The sequence below is a fragment of the Apiotrichum porosum genome (genome assembly GCF_003942205.1).
Source record: "Apiotrichum porosum strain DSM 27194 chromosome Unknown scaffold_6, whole genome shotgun sequence".
NCBI classification, from domain to species: Eukaryota; Fungi; Basidiomycota; class Tremellomycetes; order Trichosporonales; family Trichosporonaceae; genus Apiotrichum; species Apiotrichum porosum.
The window spans coordinates 782,778-803,187 of NW_021167113.1; the positions used below are offsets into that span (position 1 = coordinate 782,778).

Sequence of the window (20,410 nt, forward strand, 5' to 3'; positions counted from 1 at the left end):
TGTGTGCGGTGTGTGTGGCGGTCTGTGCGTGCGAGTCCGCCCACCCTTTTTTGCCTTTTCTTTTCCTTCTGGGATTTCACGCAAACGCCACAATAGACGGGCCGCAGCCAACACGCGCACCACAGTTTTGATACACGAATCGGACGGACAGGTCAGTCACGCACCTTTCTGTTGTCTGTTGTCTGTTGTTCTGCACATGTAGACGCAGATGGTGCACCAAATCAATGACATGCTTGCGGCACAAAAAAAGGCAGAAAAAGATTGTATAAAGGGATGGAGGGGATGGATGTGAAACCCGCGCGCGCCCTGGTTCTCTACTGGTTACAACACTTCGTGGTTCTGATTCTGATCTGGCACAACTACACCCCCCTCTCCTCAAATCCTATTGTCCAGCAACCCACTCTCTCCCGTAATTGTCCTGAAGCGTCCTTTACTCCTTTACTCGACACACCTTCACACTGCCAGCCCAATGTCCCCATTGTCACCAACGTCCGCACTCGCCGGTCGGGGGAGATACACCCCAGCCATCATGCGCCGCTCGCTCTCGCTCCCGCTCTCGGACGGCGGCAGGCTCATGTGCCGGCCATGAGTGTTTCCGTGGTATGCCGACGTGGGAGGAGGTGGGTAGGCGGACACTGGAAATGGGTGCACTGGCCGGGCCAATGGCTGCGACACTGGCCTGGGTAACGACCGCGGCACGGAGCGTACACTGAGCCGCTCGTCCTCGAGCCGCCTCGGTGTCGGCGTGGGGAAGTGCAGTGCCGGGATGTAGTATGGCGCCGCCGCCTGGTGTTCGTGCTCGTGCCCGTGCGGCGCGTGTACGGGTCCCGGCGACGACTGGGCGGACGAGCGCAAGTATACTGGCATGGACTGGCGGTTTGCCGGAGAGTGCGCGTTGGCCATGACAGGAGGATGCTGCTGCTGCTGCTGCAGCAGCAGCTGCTGGGTGTGGAACAACGGCAGAAGCTGTGGAGGCGATTGCATCTGACGGCGCCCTGGGACATCCGCGGGGTGGCGTCGGGGATCATCCACAATGACGCCAATGTACACCACACCATTGGGGCCCGGGTTGGGGATCCCCGCCGGCAGCGACATGGACATGCCGGGCACGATGCCGAGGCCGTTCGGGAGGACGTTGGCCACGGTGAGCGGGATGGGTGCGCTGTGGCGCACACCCCGGCGATGGTGGTCCTGTGGCACAGTCACATTCTTGCGCAGCGCCAGAGCCGGCCGGTCGAGGTGGCTCGAGGACGAGGACGGCTTGAGGATCCCCCCGCCGTTGCCGCTGCCATTGGAGACACCGCTGGTCGGCGCGCTGCGACGTACCTCGGCCCTCCGCCTTTCTGGCCCATGTCGCTGGTCTCCGCGAGCTCCAGGCGCTCCTGGCGCGGGGCCAGCGAAGAACGGGTGCGGCGTGCCCACCGACATTGCCACGGCGGCCTTGGCGCCCGGCGGCAGGCTCTGGTTCTGGAGAAGCACCGCCGTGGACCCACCCGCCGTTCGCCGGAGGGCGGACATGTGCGCCTGTGCCGGCCGGGCCGGGTCCATGTAGGTGGTATAGCTCGTCGGCAGCGTGTACTCTGTGTGTTTCATGGGCGGACTCGGCGTGCCAGCGCTCTCCCCGGACGAGCCCGAGCCTGATCCTGATCCCGATCCCGACCCCGAGCTGTGCGTGGTGCTGCTGGGCATGCTGCTGGGGTTGGAGCTGGGTGCGCTCGTGCTGGTGCTGGTGCTCAGGCTCGGCGTGTCGGAGAAGGACACGCGCTTCGTGGCGCCACCGCCGCCACCAACGAGACCCAGTCCCATCGGCCGCGTGCTGTGGTAGTGGCCGCCCGTCATGAGCAGAGGGAGGACATCGCGCAGCTCGTCTTCCAGCGGGTTCCGTTCGGTCCTGTACGTCTGCGGCGCGTGGGGCAGGCTGGGCACAGGCGGTAATGTGAGGGTGAGTGAGTGGGAGCGGCTGTTGCGACGCGGGTTGGCGACAGGTGCCAAGGACACCGAGTGGGAGCGGTTGGCCCGGCGCGACGATACCGACGAGGTAGACGACGGCGGCGGCGGCGTCCACCGCTGTACGTGCTGTTGCTGCAACACCGCCATCGCATGCTGCGGCGTCCCGTTGAGCAGTGGTGATCCCAGCGACCTCACTAACGCCAGCGACCCAATGGACCCCAGCGACCCAATGGACCCCAGCGACCCAAACGAGCTCATGGACGCATCGTTCTTGTGACCCCCCAGGACTGGCATGCTCGCACGCTGGCTTGGCACTTTGCCAATGACGAGGGACAGCGGCGAAGTCGGCGTCATTGAGAGCGGCGGCGTCGTCGGTGGATACGAGTGCTGCTGCTGGTGCTGCTGGGCTGCTGCTGCTGCTGCTGCTGCTGGCAAGGCTGGCGTCGGTGGGCTCAGGGGTACCACCCAGTTATCCCACGCTGCTGCCGCTGTCGTGTGCGGCGTGTGTGGCGGCGACGCCACAGGTGGGAGCATGGCTGGAACCGAAAAGTGGCGCGAGACACTGACGTTGTCATTTCGACCCGTCTGGGCCGCTGGCACCTGGATCGACTGTGGGCGCGGTGGTGGGCGCTGCTCGAATGGGAATGCTGGTGGGACTGGTTTCCTGCGGACAGGCTGGGAATAGCGGCGTGGTGGGGTCTCGGTGTTGGCGGGGTCGTTGGTGGAGACACTGCTGGCAGGTTTGGCTGGCTGGGAATGGCGGCGCGGCGCAGGGGTGGGAGCGACGGCGCCGTTCGCAGAAGGCAGACTGGCGTACGACGACGACCGGCTGGCGTCGTTCACACCAGTTGTGGTGTACTTGTCCTTGCTGGCCAGTACGCGCGGGGGGTTCAGCAAGGCAGTGTGCGCAACTTCGAGCCCAGTCCCAGTCTTGCCGACCTGGGCACGCCATGACGCTGGGCCGTCCCCGGCCACAGTCGGTGTGGCGAGGGTGACCTCGTCGACATTGACCGGCGCTTTGGTATCGCCAACGATCGGTGCACGTGCATGTGCACCACCCACTCGTGGCCGGAAGGGGTTGACGGGGAGCTGCCGTGACTCGCGATAGAGCAGCCACAAACATGTTCCAGCGACGCCGACGAGGACGAGGACGAGAACTGCGATCGCCGCTGAAGACTGTTAGCTCGCGAACACAAAGCCCCGAAGTTGGTATTTAAGGATCCAGGAAACAACCGGGGAGCGTGCTCCAGGACCCGGAATGGGACAAGCGTACCTGGGTGTGCAGCCCACCAGTGTGTGTCGTATGCTGCAGTCATGGCGCTCAGCGCTCGCTGGGTGGTGGATCCAGTCCAATGGGTGGTGAAGAGCAGAGGGTATATGTAAAGTGTGAGAAAAGCGGTGGCAGCAGTGTGGGTTTGCCCAATGATTCGATATAGGATTCCTGAGAGAGCACTTTGCCGTTGGTTCGCAATGTCGGGTGTCCAAGGAGAAACGACGGTGGGTGGGTTGCAGATAGAGTTGCGCGGGGATGGGCGGGAGAGAGAAGGAGGGGGCGGTCTGTGCGTAGGTCCGCTGGGCCGCTGTTGAGCTGTTGAGACGCCGCTGCTGTTCTGGTTTTGCTGATCACGACCGCGGCAGGCAGCCACAACCACAGCCAAGGCGCCGAGTGAGGGTCGGGTGTAGGTTGTAGTCAAGGTGCGTTTACCGGACCGTGTTTTACTTGCTTACTAGTGGGGCAGTGGGTGAGTGTTCTCTGCACGACCAGCGTTGGAGACAGGTGGAGAGAGAGGAGGTAGTAGGAGTTGAGAAAAGGGGCGAGAGAAACATGAATATTTCTGCATGCCTCCAGGTGTGTGTGCATGCTTGACTGTGTACCTGTGTGTTTGTCTGCGCGCTGCATGCTGCGGGCGCGGAAGGAAGAGAACAGTCTGTGGGTGCGGTGCGAACATGCGAATAAGAATAATTCGCGCGGGACGGGCCGCCAAGATCCCAAAGCTGAGTTTCCAAAGGGGAATTACATGATCAGGTCCCACAAACGACGGTGAATGCAGGGAGGGAGGGGGGGGGGAAGGGGGGAGGCAGAAGGTGGCAGAGCCAAGAAACAGAGAGCAGCAAGGGCTTGGATGGGCGGGGAGAACGTATGTAATCTGTGGAATCTCGCCTACGCGGTGGCTGTATATGTAGCCATCCGCCCCCGAGCAGCGCGCGTACTGTAAGCGAAGAGGAGAGCAGCCGCGCCAGAGAGAGTGTTTACGTAATTATCAACACACATCACGGACATTGGCCTCCAACTCCACGTTCGGGTGTGTCCAATTTCCCCACGGGCGAGACGGCGGTGCGGGGACGGCGACGGGCCACGGCCTCCCAGCTCTCCCAGATCGGCCCGCCCTTGCCGCTCGCTGCCGCAGCCATTGCCGCACCCAAGGCCACATTTTACTTCCGTGCCGTCCCCAATGACCCCCCCACCCACGTCTCTGCTGCACATTGTCGGGACGCCGAGATATTCGCATTACGCTGTCCTCAACAACAACACCCCCCACACACCCTCTCTCCTCCCCCCTACAACACTCAGACAAACATGCGCGCAGCGTCTTCCATCGCGCGCAGCTTGCGGTCCGCTGCTATCCGTCCCCGTGCCAGTACGTGTCCAACGCACCCCACCCACTGGACGTTGGGCTCGGGCCCACCACGCCCCGTCTCTCTCCTTGCCTCTGCTGACATCATGCCTTAGTGCACGCGCGGTTCGCTAGCACTCTCCTCAAGATGCCGGCCATGTCCCCGACCATGACCGAGGGCGGTGTCGCCGGGTGGAAGGTCAACGAGGGCCAGGCCTTCAACGCTGGCGACGTTATCCTCGAGGTTGTAAGTCGAACTCTGTGCCCAATACACCGGACCCTGGTGTTGATGTGCTCTCTTTTTTTAGGAGACCGACAAGGCGACGATCGACGTCGAGGCGTCCGACGACGGTGTCATGGGCAAGATCCTCGTCCAGGCCGGCTCGAAGAACGTTCCCGTCGGCGCCGCCATTGCCGTGCTCGCCGAGGAGGGTGACGACCTCGCCAACCTCGAGATTCCCGCCGACACCCCCGAGTCGGCCATCCCCCACCGTGACGAGCCCGCGGCCGAGTCTGCCCCCGCTCCTGCCGCCCCGGCTGCCAAGGAGCAGCCTGCTGCTCCTGCCCAGGCCACTCACCACGTCGAGCTGGACGCGTCCAAGCCCGTGTTCCCCTCGGTCTCGAGGCTACTCCACAACTCGACCCTCACGTCCGAGCAGGTGGCCCAGATCAAGCCGTCGGGCCGCCACGGCATGCTCACCAAGGGCGACGTCCTCGCTGCCATGGGCAAGATCTCCAACCCTTACGGTTCGGCGGAGAAGATGGTCAAGGACCCCATGGGCGCAAGCGGCAAGCGCGCGTCCGAGCCCAAGACCGCCTCCGCGGGCGCTGGCGCCGCCGCCGCGGCCCCCAAGCCCGAGCCCCCACTCGACGGCCCTGCCCTCCGTCGCCTCATTGCCGCCGGTCTCGCCAAGGCCGCGGCTCCCAAGCCTGCTCCCAAGGCCGCCGAGGCGACCGCGAGCGCCCGCACCACCGACGCCGAGTTTGACGACCTCCTCGCCGACTACTTCCCCGCCCGTCCTGCGCCTGCTACCGCTCCCGTCGCTGACGGTGCCGCTGCCCCCGCGCCCAAGGACGAGTTTGCCGGCCTGTACTAGAGTGCACAAAAGGGAGAAGTACATTTTTATCCTAACCTAGTTCAGTTATACCCCAACCCCCCCGCATGAGATCTTAGAGCAGAGCACAATCACCGTTTTTCCCATAGTCTGGATATGATGATATTTATCCGAGATTGACGCTTCTCTTCTCGCTCTACTCACATCTCTGCCATGCATATGCTACGCGAAGCCATGGGGTTCGCTGGTGGTCTACAGTATCCCCTTCTACGATGTACACTCTCTTCATCACTTGGCGACCTGGAATATGCTCAGGAGCGCAAAGCACCCATACAGCATGCCGACGGGGTACGCGACCAGCAGGCGTTGGTGGTCCATGTGCAGGACGGCGACGAAGATTGTGCTTGCAGAGTAGGTACACCACACGACGGAGATGATGGACAGGACGTAGCCGATGACATGGTCGATGCCGACGCCAATCCCGACGCCGCCCAGGCCGACCATGGGCAGGAGGCAGTAGCCCAGCACCGAGGCGGTGCGGTACGCGTCGATCCCGTTCTCCGACATGAGGTTGAGCAGCGTGTAGATGGACATTGTGCCCAGCAGGCCCACGCCGTAGATGTATGAGAACTGTGGCTTGCCGCTCTGTAGAAGGAAGTTGCGTCAGCGCCGGGGGGATGATGCTAGGGCGCGTACGAGTCCGATAGCAACCCCATGGCTGGCTGGGACCGTGACTCACCAGGAGAAGGACAAAGGCGAACGCAAAGCAAAAGACGAACGGGCCGGCCATATCTGCGTCGTCCATGATGGTCGATTCCACCTTTGAGAGCGGGTTGAGCACTGTGAGGGCCTTGTGGAGAATGTGCGTGGGGTTGATACCGAGTTCTGGAGGCGACGACGTTAGCAGTGAGCGCGTTGGGAGTACCAGAGAGTGAGTGCCGGCGGCGACGTGTGGGCCAGGGGAACGCTCCGTCCAGCTCAAGAGCTTGAAGTCGACCAGGACGACCAGGAAGCTCTCCACGGGCACCCATCACACCGTCGCCACCGCCACATACACACACAACCACTCACCCTCCATCAAGCTCGGCTCGCCCTCGAACCCGCCGGTGCCAAAGGCCTCCCACCACCGTCCCTCGCCGGCCAGCATGGATCCAACCCGGCCCGCGCCCGACATGGTGCCCATGCTCCCCATGCTGCCGGATGCGCCATAGCCGCCGCTTCCGCTGCCGCTGCCGCCGCCGGCGCTGTTGCTGGGTCCTCCTGCCTGGGAATAGTATCCGCCTGCGCCCGAGTTGGACGACGACGGGCCAGAGTAGAATGCGAGTGGCTCAGAGGACGAGCTGGCGCCGTAGGGTGAGTTTGAGGAGTAGGCGTTCTGGTTGAACATGGCGCCGCCGAGAGGGAAGGTGGGGGGTGGGGGGGTGTTGGTGGTAAAAATGGAATGTGTGATGGACGTGGCTGCAATGTATCAGCGATGGGTATGCGTGACGCGTTGCTGCCAGCCTGGACGTCGCCTGTGGACGCAGCCTGGACGTGGCCGTGGGCCGTGGGTGTACCGTTGCCCCGCACTCGGTGGCTGCCGCCCGCCACGGTGGAATTCGCCGCGGCCTTTTAACTCCCACCGTGGCCTCGGCGCCAGAGTGGCTGCCCGCGAGTCTCCGAGTGCCCCCGGTTGCCCGTCCAGCCAGCCAGCCAGTCAACGAGGATCTCTTCGTCCTCGAGCCGTTAACGCTTGCATCTCCAACCCACCCCCCTCTCCCACCCCCCTACTCTAGACACCATGTCCGCCGCCCGTCTCCTCTCCCGGGCCGTCCGCCCTGCGGCCATTGCCCGCCAGCCGGTGCGTATCGCCCACATGCCCCGCAGCATCGCACACCCGCGAGAGTAGCTCTCCCACCTGCGCTACAAAGTCACCATTGCCCCGTCTCCGATTGGCCCACCCGCACTCGCCCTACTCCCAACTCTGAGCGCACAAGCTCTCCTCCTCCCTCCTGTCCGCCTGGCATCACCGCATGCAGACCTCTGCAGACGCACACAGTTCGCCCCCTTGGCCTGTTCTATAATCGGCAGGGACGGCCTTGCAGGGAGCCAAAGAGTTGGAACGGAGATGCGGGTTGTTCGGGTGACAATTGGGAGATTGGTGACGCGCGATGGCTTGGCTTGGGCTGGAGCTTGAGCGACTTGCGCGCGCGTGCGCGCGTGTGCCGCGGGCCCTGCTCGTCGCGGACCTCTTTGCTGACGTTTCTCAGATGCGCGCCCGCTCGCTCGCTACCGCTGTCCAGCACGCCGACCCCATTACCAAGACCTCGGTTCTCTCGAACGGTCTTTCGGTCGCTACTGAGACCATCCCCGGCGCCTCGACCTCGACTGTCGGTCTCTGGATTGACGCCGGTTCGCGTGCCGACGCCTCGAGCGCTTCGGGTACCGCTCACTTCCTCGAGGTGGGTAGAGAGAGGAGAGAAGAGCGTGTGCGAAGGGTCTTTTTTTTCTGACGTGACGTTTCCCAGCACCTCGCGTTCAAGGGCACCAAGTCGCGCTCGCAGATGCAGCTCGAGCTCGAGGTTGAGAACCTCGGCGCCCACCTGAACGCCTACACCTCGCGCGAGCAGACCGTCTACTACGCCAAGGCCTTTGACAAGGACGTTCCCGCTGCCGTCAACATTATTTCGGACATTCTCCAGAACTCGAAGCTTGACGAGTCGGCTATTGAGCGCGAGCGCGACGTCATCCTCCGCGAGCAGGAGGAGGTCGACAAGCAGATTGAGGAGGTTGTCTTTGACCACCTCCACGCTGTTGCCTTCCAGGGCCACGCCCTCGGCAACACCATCCTCGGCCCCAAGGAGCACATCAACTCGATCAACAAGGCCGACCTTTCGGGCTACATCTCGAAGAACTACACTGCCGACCGCATGTGCCTCGTCGGCTCGGGTTCCGTCTCCCACGAGGCCCTCGTCGAGCTCGCCGTCAAGAACTTTGGCTCGCTCCCCGTCTCGTCCACCCCCATCCCCCTCGGCAAGTCGAGCCACGCCCCCTCCAAGTTCACCGGCTCCGAGGTCCGCATCCGTGACGACACCTCCAACACTGTCAACATTGCCATTGCCGTCGAGGGTGTCGGATGGAACTCGCCCGACTACTGGCCCATGCTCGTCATGCAGTCCATCTTCGGCAACTGGGACCGCTCGCTCGGCGCCTCGCCCCTCCTTTCGTCGCGCCTCAGCCACATCATCTCCTCCAACAACCTCGCCAACTCGTTCATGTCGTTCTCGACTTCGTACTCGGACACTGGTCTCTGGGGTATCTACCTTGTTTCGGAGAAGTACGTAACCACGCGTGTTTTGTGCTGACCTCCCCAGCTTCATGAACCTCGACGACCTCGTTCACTTCACCATGAAGGAGTGGACCCGCATGTCGCTCCAGCCCCACACCTCGGAGGTTGAGCGCGCAAAGTCGCAGCTCAAGTCGTCGCTCCTCCTCTCGCTCGACGGCACCACCGCCATCGCCGAGGACATTGGTCGCCAGATGATCACCATCGGCAAGCGCTACACCCCAAGGAGATTGAGCGCGCCGTCAACGCCGTCTCCGTCGCCGACGTCAAGCGTGTCGCCGAGAAGTACCTCTGGGACAAGGACTTTGCCATGGCCGCCCACGGTCGCGTGTACGTACCCCTCGGGATCGGAGTGAGGCGCGGAGGCAGATTGAAAACAAAGTGGAGGTCGGGTGGCACGGGTCGGGGAACATCCCCCAACTCGTCCTCCGACCTTCCTCGACATCTACCTCTTCGTTTCTCTTCTTTCTTTCATCCCTTGTGCATGAACAGAGCTGATTAAAAAAAAAAGTGAGGCTATTCCCTCGTACGACAGGTTGAGGGCCGACATGAGCTCGCTCACTTACTAAAAGGTGATTTAGGCGATGGTAGAGTAAAAAATGCATGACTTCAACCCGAAAGAGGAGGCGGAGGAGAGTTTTCGGCGACCCGACCCCGCCAGGCCGCTGGGAGGCGCCTGCAAACGTTAGAGTGTGCACCCCACGAAGCTTCTGCGTCTCCTGGTATAATGTATGCACCAGAAAGTGAGACGTGACGAAGACGAAAGACATGGTCGAGACATGGTCGAGGACACAGGGGGTTGGTGGTGGGATCTCGGGTGGAGGCGCCATCCAAAGATTAGATAACGGATTCAAAAGTGCCACATACACCCACAAATCCCCGGGGTGAGTCAACTCGCCGGATCGCCGTGTTGGTGTGCACACCACACGCCAACGACTGGACTTGGTCAACCTGCAACCTCCCGCCTGCAACCCCCACTTCAGACGCTGGCAGCTATATCGCCCATGTTTGCCGTTGTTGGCAATTTGTGCTCGGCGGAGAGCACAGTCTGTCGCCATTGCCTTCTGCCTTTCGCCACGGCCACATGACGGCGAAACCGTAGGCTGACCCATACGTCATTTTCGGGCCACTGTGCACCGCCGTCGCGCGTGTTGTAGCAGCACCCGTGTGGGCGATACATGTGCACAGGCGTGGACTAGTAGTGGCATAACACGGCGGACAGCAGCGCATGTCGCCCAGAAGCCCGAACGCCAGCTGGCCAACGGGCCAGCTAGCCCACTAGCCCACTAGCCTACTGACCGGACACAACCCCGCCGACCAACGCATCCACTCATGCAGGTGACAAGTGATGCATGCACAGCCGCACAAACGATATATTACAGCCTTTTGATCCTGTTGAAGCACCGCCATGGGCGACGGCCGAGGACAGGTCCGCGGTACAGGAACTCGACCGGGACGTCGAGAGGGTGGGTGGCTACACCATGGCTGTCCGCCAAACGCCATACTTCCTAGGTCCCAAACTGTAAAAATGGCACAGAGGCCCATCCGTACACGGGGACCCAGACCCAGAGACCCAGAGACCCAGAGGTCCAGAGGTCCAGAGGGCACGCACAGCAACGTAGGCGGACAAGTCACGGTGATCCACGGGCATTTGAAATATCGACCTCGAAGACGGCATGGGGTGAATGTGGATGGGGGAGGCTAAACATGGCAACTGTGTCATGGCCATATGGCCAAGTGGCAACGAGCAGGAATGCCCACAGGTCACAGCACCTGTTGATAGAGTTTTTTGACGAAACGTGTCCCTCCCCCCGGCCCCCGACCGCATGGCATGGCATGGTAATATCCATCGTTCGTTGTGCACACCCCCGAAAAGGTAAAGGCACCGGTAAGCTAAGAGTTTCATCTCTGTGTGAGGAGGCCACTGCCGCCTGTGTCTGTCGTCTTGCCTAGGTTACCACGTCTGCGTCTCCCAAACCAGTCGATGCTAACCAAACAGAGGGGGTTAGAGATCTAGAGAAGGCGGTGTGCCAAGGATATCGTGAACTGAGCAGTCTGGGGATACGGCGCCGCCGAGTTACGTGACTTGGTCGTGCCGATGGATGTCGATGCTGGGCAAGCTGTGTTGGCCACCGTCTAGTCCGGAAGAGAGACACATGTTTACAAGACGCGTTGGTCGCAGAAAAAAGGGCATAAAAGGAGGAAATGGGAGACCAAAAATGACCCCCATCACCATCACATCGACAACGCCACAGAACAGCTACACCTACACCACAGACAGCACAGACAACCACCATGCTCTCTTCACACCTCGCCTTTGCCCTCCTCTCTGCCATGGCCATGGCCAGCCCTGTCCCTCAGAAACGCGCTGAGACCACCTGCACGGATATCAACCACTGTGAATTCAAGGGGTGCTGGACAGAGATGGACGGCCAGTCGTGGTGCAGTCCAGACGATGGCAACACGGCCTCGACGTTTTCGCTCAATGAGATCCTGTTTGACACCGGCATGGACCTTAAAAAGCGCAAGGCCTATACAGAGGGCATCCCGAGCAGCCTGGTGCTCGAGGCCATTGGCCGTTCGCCCACGTTTACCGGTGGAGCGGAAGGCACCGGCTCCATCCTCAACACGATGAGCCTCCTCGCCAAGCTCTCGGCTACGCACGCCATTGAAATGAGGAACGTCATCAGCTGGGGTGTCGAAATTGGCGTCGAGTCGGACCGCAGCGTCACTTCATCGTTCTACTACACCGGTGAAGGCAGTGCTAAAAACGGTAAAATTGTGTTTTCCGCTTCCAACGTCCTCGACGGCAGCCAGGAGCAGTCGATGGGGTTCGTGGCTCACGAGATGGGTCACGCCGTCTTTGACCATGGTGGATACAGTGCCGACCTCCAGAACAGCCTGAGCGGCCAAGGCGACCTCGCCAACCAGGACATCTATGGTAACCTGGCTGGCATGGTCAACGAGCCGTTCGCGGGTATCTTCGCCCAGCGTAGCACTCTGTACCAGCACATTGACAACCCCGACAAGAGCAAGTGTTACTGGAACCGCCTCGTGTGGTCTTGGGATGTCAACAGCCTCTTCAGGACGCCCGACGAGGGCTACTGGAAATACTACGGCCTTCACAACCCCAAGTCGTATGAAGGTTTCCAGCCGCTTCTGGACATTGGCGTCAACGTCCTCTTGCCCCGCCTCGCGGAAGAGTACGGCCTCACCAACGACCCGTACCTTCGCGCCGGCATTGAGGCGTATGTCTCAAAGGATGCCGAATGCAAGGATTAACAGTTGCCCAAACCGCTTCAGCAGTAATGTACAAACAAACCCACTTCAGTACATATGTACATGCCTGTTATGAAATGCCACTTGGTGTTCTTCCCAGCCTTGGTGTTCCGCCACACATGACATCATACTGTGGCCACAACACTGGAGACAGCACTGCGTCGCACGCATGCATACAAGTGTCGTCGTCAGCTGCGCAGTACCGGACATCTGATGCACCTCCAATGTCGAGGCACGAGCCAACGGAGAACAGTATCCAACGGAAGCCCGCGCTCGAGTGGCGGTTGAGCAATTCTTACTGCCACAAACCCCATCGTGGGTACACTCGCAAGGCCGTCAGCGGTCCAAGGCTCACAGGGCGCCAAAGGCAAGCACAAAATGTTGGGATTTGGATGCGAACCAAGACATTTGGACAGTAATGTTCGGGCGCACCGTAGCCCACGTAACGCGTGTACACGCACACGCACACGCACACTTCGATTGGGATGAGGGCCTCGCGGTATCCAATTCACCCTCACATCTGCATTTTTCTGACATGTCGGCACATGCACAACGGGGCATTCGTCGCACATGCGACCGGCAGGGTGCACACCATCCGCCGTTCAACCATTCTCCACCACCCGCACCACAGTGACAATAGCCTGACCGCCACAAACGCCGCACCAGTAGCCGCACCCCAAAAAATCAGTAAAATCATCAAAAAATAGGCCCCTGAAGTTGCGACGATATATGAAGGCTATTCAAGACGTTGTTACAGCCCACGTCTCCCGCAGACTATCCCAGCATAGAGCCATTGATCGTGGTTGCAGAGGACAAGCCTGCGGCAAATGGCTGCGGTGAATTCAGAATGTGGAGCAAGGTTACTCCGCTTCACCCGTTTTCGTCATGTGATGGTGTGGTCATCCTCCACTGTTCGCGCCTACCGTTATCGGCTGCCCACCCAGCCCATTGGAGTGGGCGCGGTTGGTCAGCTGGTATGGCAAGTGCCTCCGCATCCCCCTAGCTCCTGCCTAGTTTGCTCCCAGCTGTCGGTCAGACACAAAGAATGGGCTGGCACTGAAACCCTGCAATCAATCACCAGATCATCAGAGCATGAGGGTTGTCAGCCGGCTGACCGCGCGTTGTCAGCTCGGGGGGTCGGGCACCACAAGACGTGTGTCTTTCCCAGCAATTCCGTCGGAAACTGCGACAGAGTCTCATGACATGAGGATCGTATATAAAGGTCGGTTGACGGGAGCTCGAGTGCGCCCACCCCCACCCTAGTTGTTCACTGCACCGACCAAACCACACCTCAGCCCGTATCCCCGAAACCGTCTTGACAACATGAAGCCCATCGAGTCCAAGAAGTGGATCCCGCATCAGGCCCCGGCGAAGGGTGTCAATGTCATCCCGGGCCGCCGCCCATCGATGGACACGGCTGGCACGAGCCCCAACAAAGCCCGCCCCTCGGCCATGATGGACGCCATGGCAGGCCGTCGGACGAGTACGAGCAGCACTGGTAGTTCCGGAAGCGCGATGGGAACGAGCCCCGGTGCCAAGTAGTGTACTCGCTGGTGACATTGTGGTGAGTAGCATGGGAGGCGGGCGGAGTGGGCTGTCAGCTGACCCTTGCCCACAGCCCACACCCACCACAGGTCACCTCACCCAGCCACAAGTAGCCGTCCGAGTCAGAAGGTCAAGAAATAACACGCAAACAGATAACAGAGGTCATGTAGTCGTAGTATGTAGTAGCGCAGATGATGTAGCGTGTGACACGAGGACATGTCGAGCAGTTCGGTCGTCCCTAGTGCCGATGGGATCAGGCTCGGCCTCGCCACCCCTCGCCCATGGTGTCCACTTTACCCCCTGATGGAACTGGTTACCTGTTCGTGTCAGGAGTCACCCGCTCGATTATCGCACGTCCGTTGAGAACGCCCGTGGCGAGGAGCGTACTGTGGGGTCCACGCACACAACTTGGGTCATCTATGGTCGGACCGATTAACTTTCGCCACTTCCCTACTGCCGGCGATGCATTCCAGGACACCCTATCACCCGCAAGACGGCCAGAGTGGGTGTCCGTCAGTCAAGTGCAACGAGACAACGGCATACATAAAGTACGAGCAGATAAACTGCTATGCGGTACTGTTTCTTCCTAATTTTCCTTCTCTGCGACAAGAGAGGTTCACAACTCGGTCGTGCAACTGTCCCCTCCTCCCACCGTGAGCCACACCAGGTGGTTCCTCTATTGGCTTTTCTTCGCGAGCACGAGAAGGCGAGAAAACTCTTCTTCGCCTTGCGCCATACAGAGGGCGCGGAAGGACGAGCCCTCGCGCTGCATGAGCGTAAGTGGTTTGTCATTTTCGAGCACGTGCCCGCGATCCATGACAAGGACGCGGTCGCTATCGGTTAGCTCACCCAGACGGCGATATATATCAACTCACTAAGCCACGATTGTTGCCAAGCGGTGAGCAATGACGAGCATGGTCGTGTCGGCAAAGCACTCGCGGATCGTGGTTGTGATTTTGGCGTCCATCCTGTCGGTCAGCAGGCCACACGTTGTCTCTCCCCACTCCGTTTTCAAACTTACTCAAAGTCTACTGAAGATGTGGCCTCGTCCATAACAAGAATCCTAGAACGCTTGAGTAGGGCACGGGCAAGACACAGAAGCTGCCTTTGTCCGTGACTGAAATTAGACCCCTCTGCCGCAACAAACGTGTCCAGGTTGGCAAAGGGGTTCGTCTTGACGTCGTCCTGAGTCACGACTTCGGGGAGGAGGTGGACACGACGCAGCGCATCGTAAACCTCGTGGTCGTCGCGCTCGCCGGTGACGTCGAGGGCGTTACGGAGCGTACCACTAGGCAACGATCCATCTTGGGCGACCATGTTGAGGCGGCTGCGGAGAGCATGGAGGGAAACGGACGCAATGTCCTCGCCGTCAATCTCGATATGGCCGGCATGCGCCTCCATGGCGCGGAAGAGGCTGAGAGCGAGCGTCGACTTGCCGCTGCCCGTGGCGCCAACGAGGCCGACACGCTGACCGGCTCCGACGTCGAATGACACGTTCTTCAACACGTCTGGGAGGTCTGGTGCGTAGCGTACGCAGAGGTTGCGCACACTAATGGCGCCGCGTTCGGGCCACTGCGGTTCAGGGACGATGCCACCGCTCGGCTCCTGCTCGGTGTTTTGGATGTAGTAGTTGATGCGCTCGGCGCTGACGAACGTTTGCTCAAGGAGGATGAACTGCTCGAGCAGGCTGAAGAGGGTGCCTGAGATCTGGACAGCAAAGGACAGGATGAAACCCGCCTTGGACGGGGTCATGTCACGCCCGACGAGGACAAAGCCCGTGGCAGTCACGAAAACGCTCGAGAGGGTGAGCACCACGGCGCGCACCCAGTTGTAGCAGATCCAGTTCCAAGTCTCTGCCGAGCGCGAGCGGTTGATGAGGGTCTTCATTGCCTGAGTCATGACGTTGGGCATGCCAAAACTGGGGTCAGTCGCAGTCCATACTGGGTGTCAACTCACGCTCGCAGCATGACGACACCATCCACCGAGTCGTGGTACAAGCTGATGAGCGGAGAGTCGGCCACCGCAGCAAGACGGCGGAGGTTGGTACGCAGTCGGCCGAGTCTGGTGGGTTAGAACAGAAGAGTACTCAGAAACCCACCCGTTAGCCACCATGAAGAGCGGCACGCCAAAAGCAACGAGAACAAGCATCATAGACTGGGTGGTCAGTAGACGCGGAGGCTGTTGGCAACTCACGGGCTCCTCAGATGCCACCACAGCTGCAGCCGCGACAAGACGAAGCACTTGATGGGTCAGCGGGGACACGACCTCGGCACTCACTTTCCATTGTGGTCCGACCAAAGTCATCAGCAGACTGGCTGTCGATTCGCCTGGTATCCTGGGCAAAGACGTTGAGGAGTCTGCCCGCCGGCGTCGTCTCGAAGAACGACAAGGGTGCGTTGGCAATCGTGGCAAAGAGGCGGCGGTGAATCTTCTTGGTACCAGACGAGTACCACCCGACGTTGCCAATACCATACAGCCAAACCCAGCGGAGGGCACCGAGCAGCGTGGTCAGAAGGTTGGCTGACACGTACCAGACGAGGTAGTGGTCCAACCTGTTGGGGTCCGGGTCGGCAGTCCACCATTGGAGCACCCAGCTCACCAGCATGGATGTGCCCTTGGTGGAGGAGTAAATGATGGCAAAGACGAGCCAATACCACCATCCGCCAGCGGCCGTGATCATCATCCAGTAATGCGAGGTCCCAACGTGGCCAGTTGCCTGGTGCTCGGCTCGGTAAAGGACACGCCTGTCGTCCTCGTCTTGTTCCGAGTCTAGGTCTGAATCCTCTGGCAGGTGAGGTGCTTCAGCCTCGTCTGGGGGAACAGCATAGTCTTGCAGCTCAACAAAGGTGTTGAGAACTTGAGCGGCGTCTGGCTTGTCAATGGGTGAGGTGACGGACGTCGGGGAGGCGGGTGGCAGGTCCTTCTTTGAGTCGGCGGGCGAGGTGAGAGCCACCAGCGACGCGAGTTGGGCATCCTTGGCACGACAGGCCTGTTGCAGCCGGCCATCCGCAAGAGCGACCACATACGACGCTGCGGGGAGACACAGGTCCACATGGTGGCTGACGAGGACGAGGGTTCGGCCCTTGACAAGGCTGCCGCGGAAACACTGGTCGACGATGAACTGGGCCGTGTGCGCGTCGACGGCTGACAACACGTCGTCGAGGTAGATTGTCCGAGCACGCGAGTAGATACAGCGGGCCAGGTTGATGCGCGCCTTTTGTCCACCACTCAAGTTGGCGCCATTTTCGCCGACCTCGGTCAGGTCGCCATCCACAAGAAGTGCAAAGTCGGACTGGAGTGAGCACTGGCGGATAACCTCAACGTAGCGGTCTTGCCAGAATGGCTGACCAAAGAGAATGTTATCGCGCACAGTGCCGTGACGGATGTAGCTCATCTGCGGGGCATATGCGACCGAGTTCTCCAACCACAGTTCATTGGTCCACTGGAACTTGATGATCGAAGCATCAAGAGGAGTCATGTCGGGCTGGGAGCGGGGCGCAATGATATGGCCGCTGTCGAGCTTGGCCTCACCGAGAAGAGCGCGGAGCTGGAGTCAGACAAACTTCGTCGCTCGTTTAACTCACGAAGAGGGTCTTGCCAGAGCCAAGGGGTCCGCACACGAGGGTGAGCTTGCCCTGCGGGATCGCCAGGCTGTAGTGAGACATTTGAAAGGCCGGGATGCCCGAGTCGCCATGGCTGTCGGCGCGTGGCCACGAAAAGGTTGCGTCGTCAAGCAAGATCCTGCCATCCGACACGTCTGTCTTGTCGACATCGACTTCGGCTTGGTTGAGGTAACCCTTTAGACGGTCAAGAGCGATCTTGGTGCTCAACACAATGTCGATACTGTTGGGGAGCATGTCGAGGCCGGCTGCAATATCAGCTTCGGTAAGGTCCAGGAAGCTTACATCGAACGCGGAGGAACACCGTGATGGCCACAAAGGCTGTGGCAGGCTCCAGCGTGTGACCCATGACCTTGGTGTAGAACACGAATGTGACCAAGATGGCAAAATTGGGCATCTGGTCGGCCAGGATATTGAACACCGTGCCGAGGGTGTAGCGCCAACGCTGCCAGCTGGTCTCGACATCGCGAAGTGCGCCGATGCGTTCAGTTTCGTAACCTTCAAACGCGTTGAGCTGGACAATTAGCACATGCTGTAGCCAACGACCAACCTTGATAACCTTGATGCCCGCGAGGAACTCCTTAATGGCTCCGGTACGCGCGTCTCGCTCGCGTGCCCAAGATCGGTCACATTCTGCGAGGTTAGAACCACCTTTCGCAGCCACACCTCACCATAGATCTTCTTTGCACACCAGACCGACATGGGCGTGAAGAGCGGAATGCAGAGGAGTCCCACTGCTGCACTGACACCTAGCATGCTGTACAGGAAGACCATGCCGATGAACACTGCAGTCAGCAACAGTTCACTTTTGGTGGCTCACGTCGGACAAGACCATTGGTAATGTTCCAGAGGTACGTGGCGAGAGAAGACACGGTCGTTACGTCGATAGTCAAGAGATTCATGACCTGGGCACGTCCCTTGTTCGCCTTTGCGTCCTCGGCGGAAGTCAGGTGCTGAGCTTCCATAGCTTTGGCGTCTGTGGCACGGAGAATCTTGGCGTAAAGCTGTCGTAGTCAGCGCAGTTTGCAGAGGCCGCTCACAATTGCAGACAAGGTCATCCGCACGGGGTTGTGCAGGATATAGTTCTCGCGAACCCTGTATGTCAGCTTGCGTGGACGATCGCTAACGAACCAGAGGTAGGCTGATAACAAAACTGATGGGTCAGCCGTACGTTTTGGCGGATTCCACCCACCTTCAACACATTGCCCGAGGAACAGGCCCCAGCACATCAGATATGCGTAGCTGAGGTCATCGCTCTTGCCAAAGGAAGCAATGATTTCATGCAAGGCGGTAACACCCACAAACGACAACACAGTGTTCAGTGTCTCAAGTGCAAACGCTGGCTGGGTCAGCAGAGGTGAATGCCATGTACACACTGAGGAAGACGGCCCATCCCCGACCGGACCACAGGACCTTGACCAACCCCAGGCTAGTGTACGGTTGAAAGTCGGCGCCTTTGGGCTCTTGCTCTTCGAGATAGCCGTTTCCAGCTGTACGGACCCATTCTTCGAGCATGGGAAGGTCGGCTTGGACAAGGTGGTCCACCTTGCGCGACTTCTGCGCCAGTGAGACACTCTGGTTGGGTTAGGAAAGTTCATCGTACAAAAGACACCCACATATCCCAAGGTCAAAAACGTAAGCATGGTGCAGTTGCCATAGTCGATGACCTCTTGTCCGAGATCATCGCGAAGCTTCGAGGCCGAGGGGTCCTCAGCCAACGATCCGACACCAAACGCGGTACCGAGCGATGGTTCCCTGGCGCGCAGCTTGGGGCCGCGGCGCATACATCCAGAGGTGATGAGAGAGGCAAACAAGGCCAGCACATGAAGGTATCCCAGAACGACGGTCGTGCCAGGAAGTGGAGGCGTTCCCCGCTTTGTGAGAACAATGTAGACGATTCCGGGGGTCGCATGGAGGATGATGGAAATGAGGGAGGCGAGGAAAATGAACACACATGCCGCACGGTGGATTCCCATGTTGGCGAGCCCGCCGAGATCGGCGGGTCGCAGGCGTGCTGGGAAGGGCCGCCGCACGAGCGTCGCAGCTAGCAATGTCGCGCTCACCACCTAGAGGTGTCAGTACACCACCAACCCTTCAAGGGGCACTAACCGTCAACGCCAGTATGACGACGTCAGTCAACCACCGTGCCGCCGGCAGCCATCCTCCGTCTTTCTCAATGACATCTGCGCGTGGAAGGGGGAGGAGGGTGAGGTGAGCCACACCTGTGGCCAGCGCTGCTACCAGACAAGGGGCAATAGCAAACTTGTTCTGTCGTACATTGCGGCGAAACGCGCGGAGGTGGTCTGGTCGATCGGCGTCTGGAGACAGCTCGTTTACACCCAACGCGGGGCCCAGCGACGCTTCGCTCTCCGACGAGGGATACGACGGCATCTTGCAAAGGTAAACGCAGGTCGTGGATGGGTCGGTGCGCGCCGGATGCTTGATGTCCGCTCTGCCGTGTTGCAAGGGCAATGACAAAACCGCGGGCAATGTTGATGGAGCTATTGGACAAACAAGTGGTGGAGGTTGGGGGGTACAGGGCTTGAGGAATGCCGAATGACGACGCAATATCTTTGGTTGCCGGCGGCGTCGGACCGGTGAAGTGGGCGGTCTGAACGGCTGAACGGCGAACAGAGCGGACACCGGAACCGCAGTCAGTTTATCGTTTGCAAGTCGAGGGAAACTGCAACCTGTTGGCGATGCATTTATCGAATCTTACGGCCATGCCGAATTCGTGCTGGGGTCGGCCATCAACGCACTTGGAGAGCAATGCCAGCGCAACATGATATGCAGTAAGGCAAAGGGACACACGCGGCCTGCGTCGGTGGAGACCGTGGAGACGTGGAGCTAGAGCTGAATGACGCCGCTTTGGCCGACGCACACAGTATACGGATGCCTCTATTTACGTGTGTGAGCCGCCCAGTTTATCTGCGGAAAATATGAGGCTGCCCGCTTGAGGCTGAATTCGCCTGGCGCGATCATCCGCAAGTGCTCTACGATCCCGATGCAGCCAAGTTCGAT

General features: G+C 60.1%; 7 protein-coding genes across 7 annotated transcripts; 4 read left to right on the forward strand and 3 right to left on the reverse strand.

Moving 5' to 3' along the window:
- Nucleotides 1-453: 453 nt before the first annotated feature.
- Nucleotides 454-3,266, reverse strand: EHS24_008082 (uncharacterized protein; the record flags this gene model as incomplete). Its single annotated transcript, XM_028623408.1, has 2 exons — nt 454-3,119; nt 3,224-3,266. 2 exons carry the CDS (start codon nt 3,264-3,266, stop codon nt 454-456), a joined length of 2,709 nt encoding a protein of 902 aa, XP_028476341.1.
- Nucleotides 3,267-4,528: 1,262 nt separating this feature from the next.
- Nucleotides 4,529-5,662, forward strand: EHS24_008083 (uncharacterized protein; the record flags this gene model as incomplete). The annotated part of the gene is made up of 3 exons (XM_028623409.1): nt 4,529-4,589; nt 4,682-4,812; nt 4,874-5,662. 3 exons carry the CDS (start codon nt 4,529-4,531, stop codon nt 5,660-5,662), a joined length of 981 nt encoding a protein of 326 aa, XP_028476342.1.
- A 246-nt stretch (nt 5,663-5,908) lies between these two features.
- Nucleotides 5,909-7,007, reverse strand: EHS24_008084 (uncharacterized protein; the record flags this gene model as incomplete). Its single annotated transcript, XM_028623410.1, has 3 exons — nt 5,909-6,265; nt 6,360-6,505; nt 6,692-7,007. The coding sequence occupies 3 exons, from the start codon at nt 7,005-7,007 to the stop codon at nt 5,909-5,911; spliced, it is 819 nt and encodes a 272-aa protein (XP_028476343.1).
- Nucleotides 7,008-7,400: 393 nt separating this feature from the next.
- On the forward strand, nt 7,401-9,514 carry EHS24_008085 (uncharacterized protein; the record flags this gene model as incomplete). The annotated part of the gene is made up of 6 exons (XM_028623411.1): nt 7,401-7,460; nt 7,870-8,061; nt 8,128-8,936; nt 8,974-9,131; nt 9,158-9,275; nt 9,457-9,514. The coding sequence occupies 6 exons, from the start codon at nt 7,401-7,403 to the stop codon at nt 9,512-9,514; spliced, it is 1,395 nt and encodes a 464-aa protein (XP_028476344.1).
- A 1,726-nt stretch (nt 9,515-11,240) lies between these two features.
- EHS24_008086 (uncharacterized protein) lies at nt 11,241-12,227 on the forward strand (the record flags this gene model as incomplete). Its single annotated transcript, XM_028623412.1, has 1 exon — nt 11,241-12,227. The coding sequence occupies one exon, from the start codon at nt 11,241-11,243 to the stop codon at nt 12,225-12,227; it is 987 nt and encodes a 328-aa protein (XP_028476345.1).
- A 1,320-nt stretch (nt 12,228-13,547) lies between these two features.
- EHS24_008087 (uncharacterized protein) lies at nt 13,548-13,882 on the forward strand (the record flags this gene model as incomplete). The annotated part of the gene is made up of 2 exons (XM_028623413.1): nt 13,548-13,762; nt 13,843-13,882. 2 exons carry the CDS (start codon nt 13,548-13,550, stop codon nt 13,880-13,882), a joined length of 255 nt encoding a protein of 84 aa, XP_028476346.1.
- A 563-nt stretch (nt 13,883-14,445) lies between these two features.
- Nucleotides 14,446-19,780, reverse strand: EHS24_008088 (uncharacterized protein; the record flags this gene model as incomplete). Its single annotated transcript, XM_028623414.1, has 17 exons — nt 14,446-14,602; nt 14,645-14,737; nt 14,791-15,687; nt 15,726-15,830; nt 15,868-15,923; nt 15,963-16,009; nt 16,047-17,316; nt 17,354-17,637; nt 17,675-18,022; nt 18,061-18,174; nt 18,210-18,393; nt 18,430-18,484; nt 18,521-18,542; nt 18,582-18,728; nt 18,766-18,964; nt 19,006-19,455; nt 19,499-19,780. The coding sequence occupies 17 exons, from the start codon at nt 19,778-19,780 to the stop codon at nt 14,446-14,448; spliced, it is 4,710 nt and encodes a 1,569-aa protein (XP_028476347.1).
- Between the last annotated feature and the right edge of the window lie 630 nt (nt 19,781-20,410).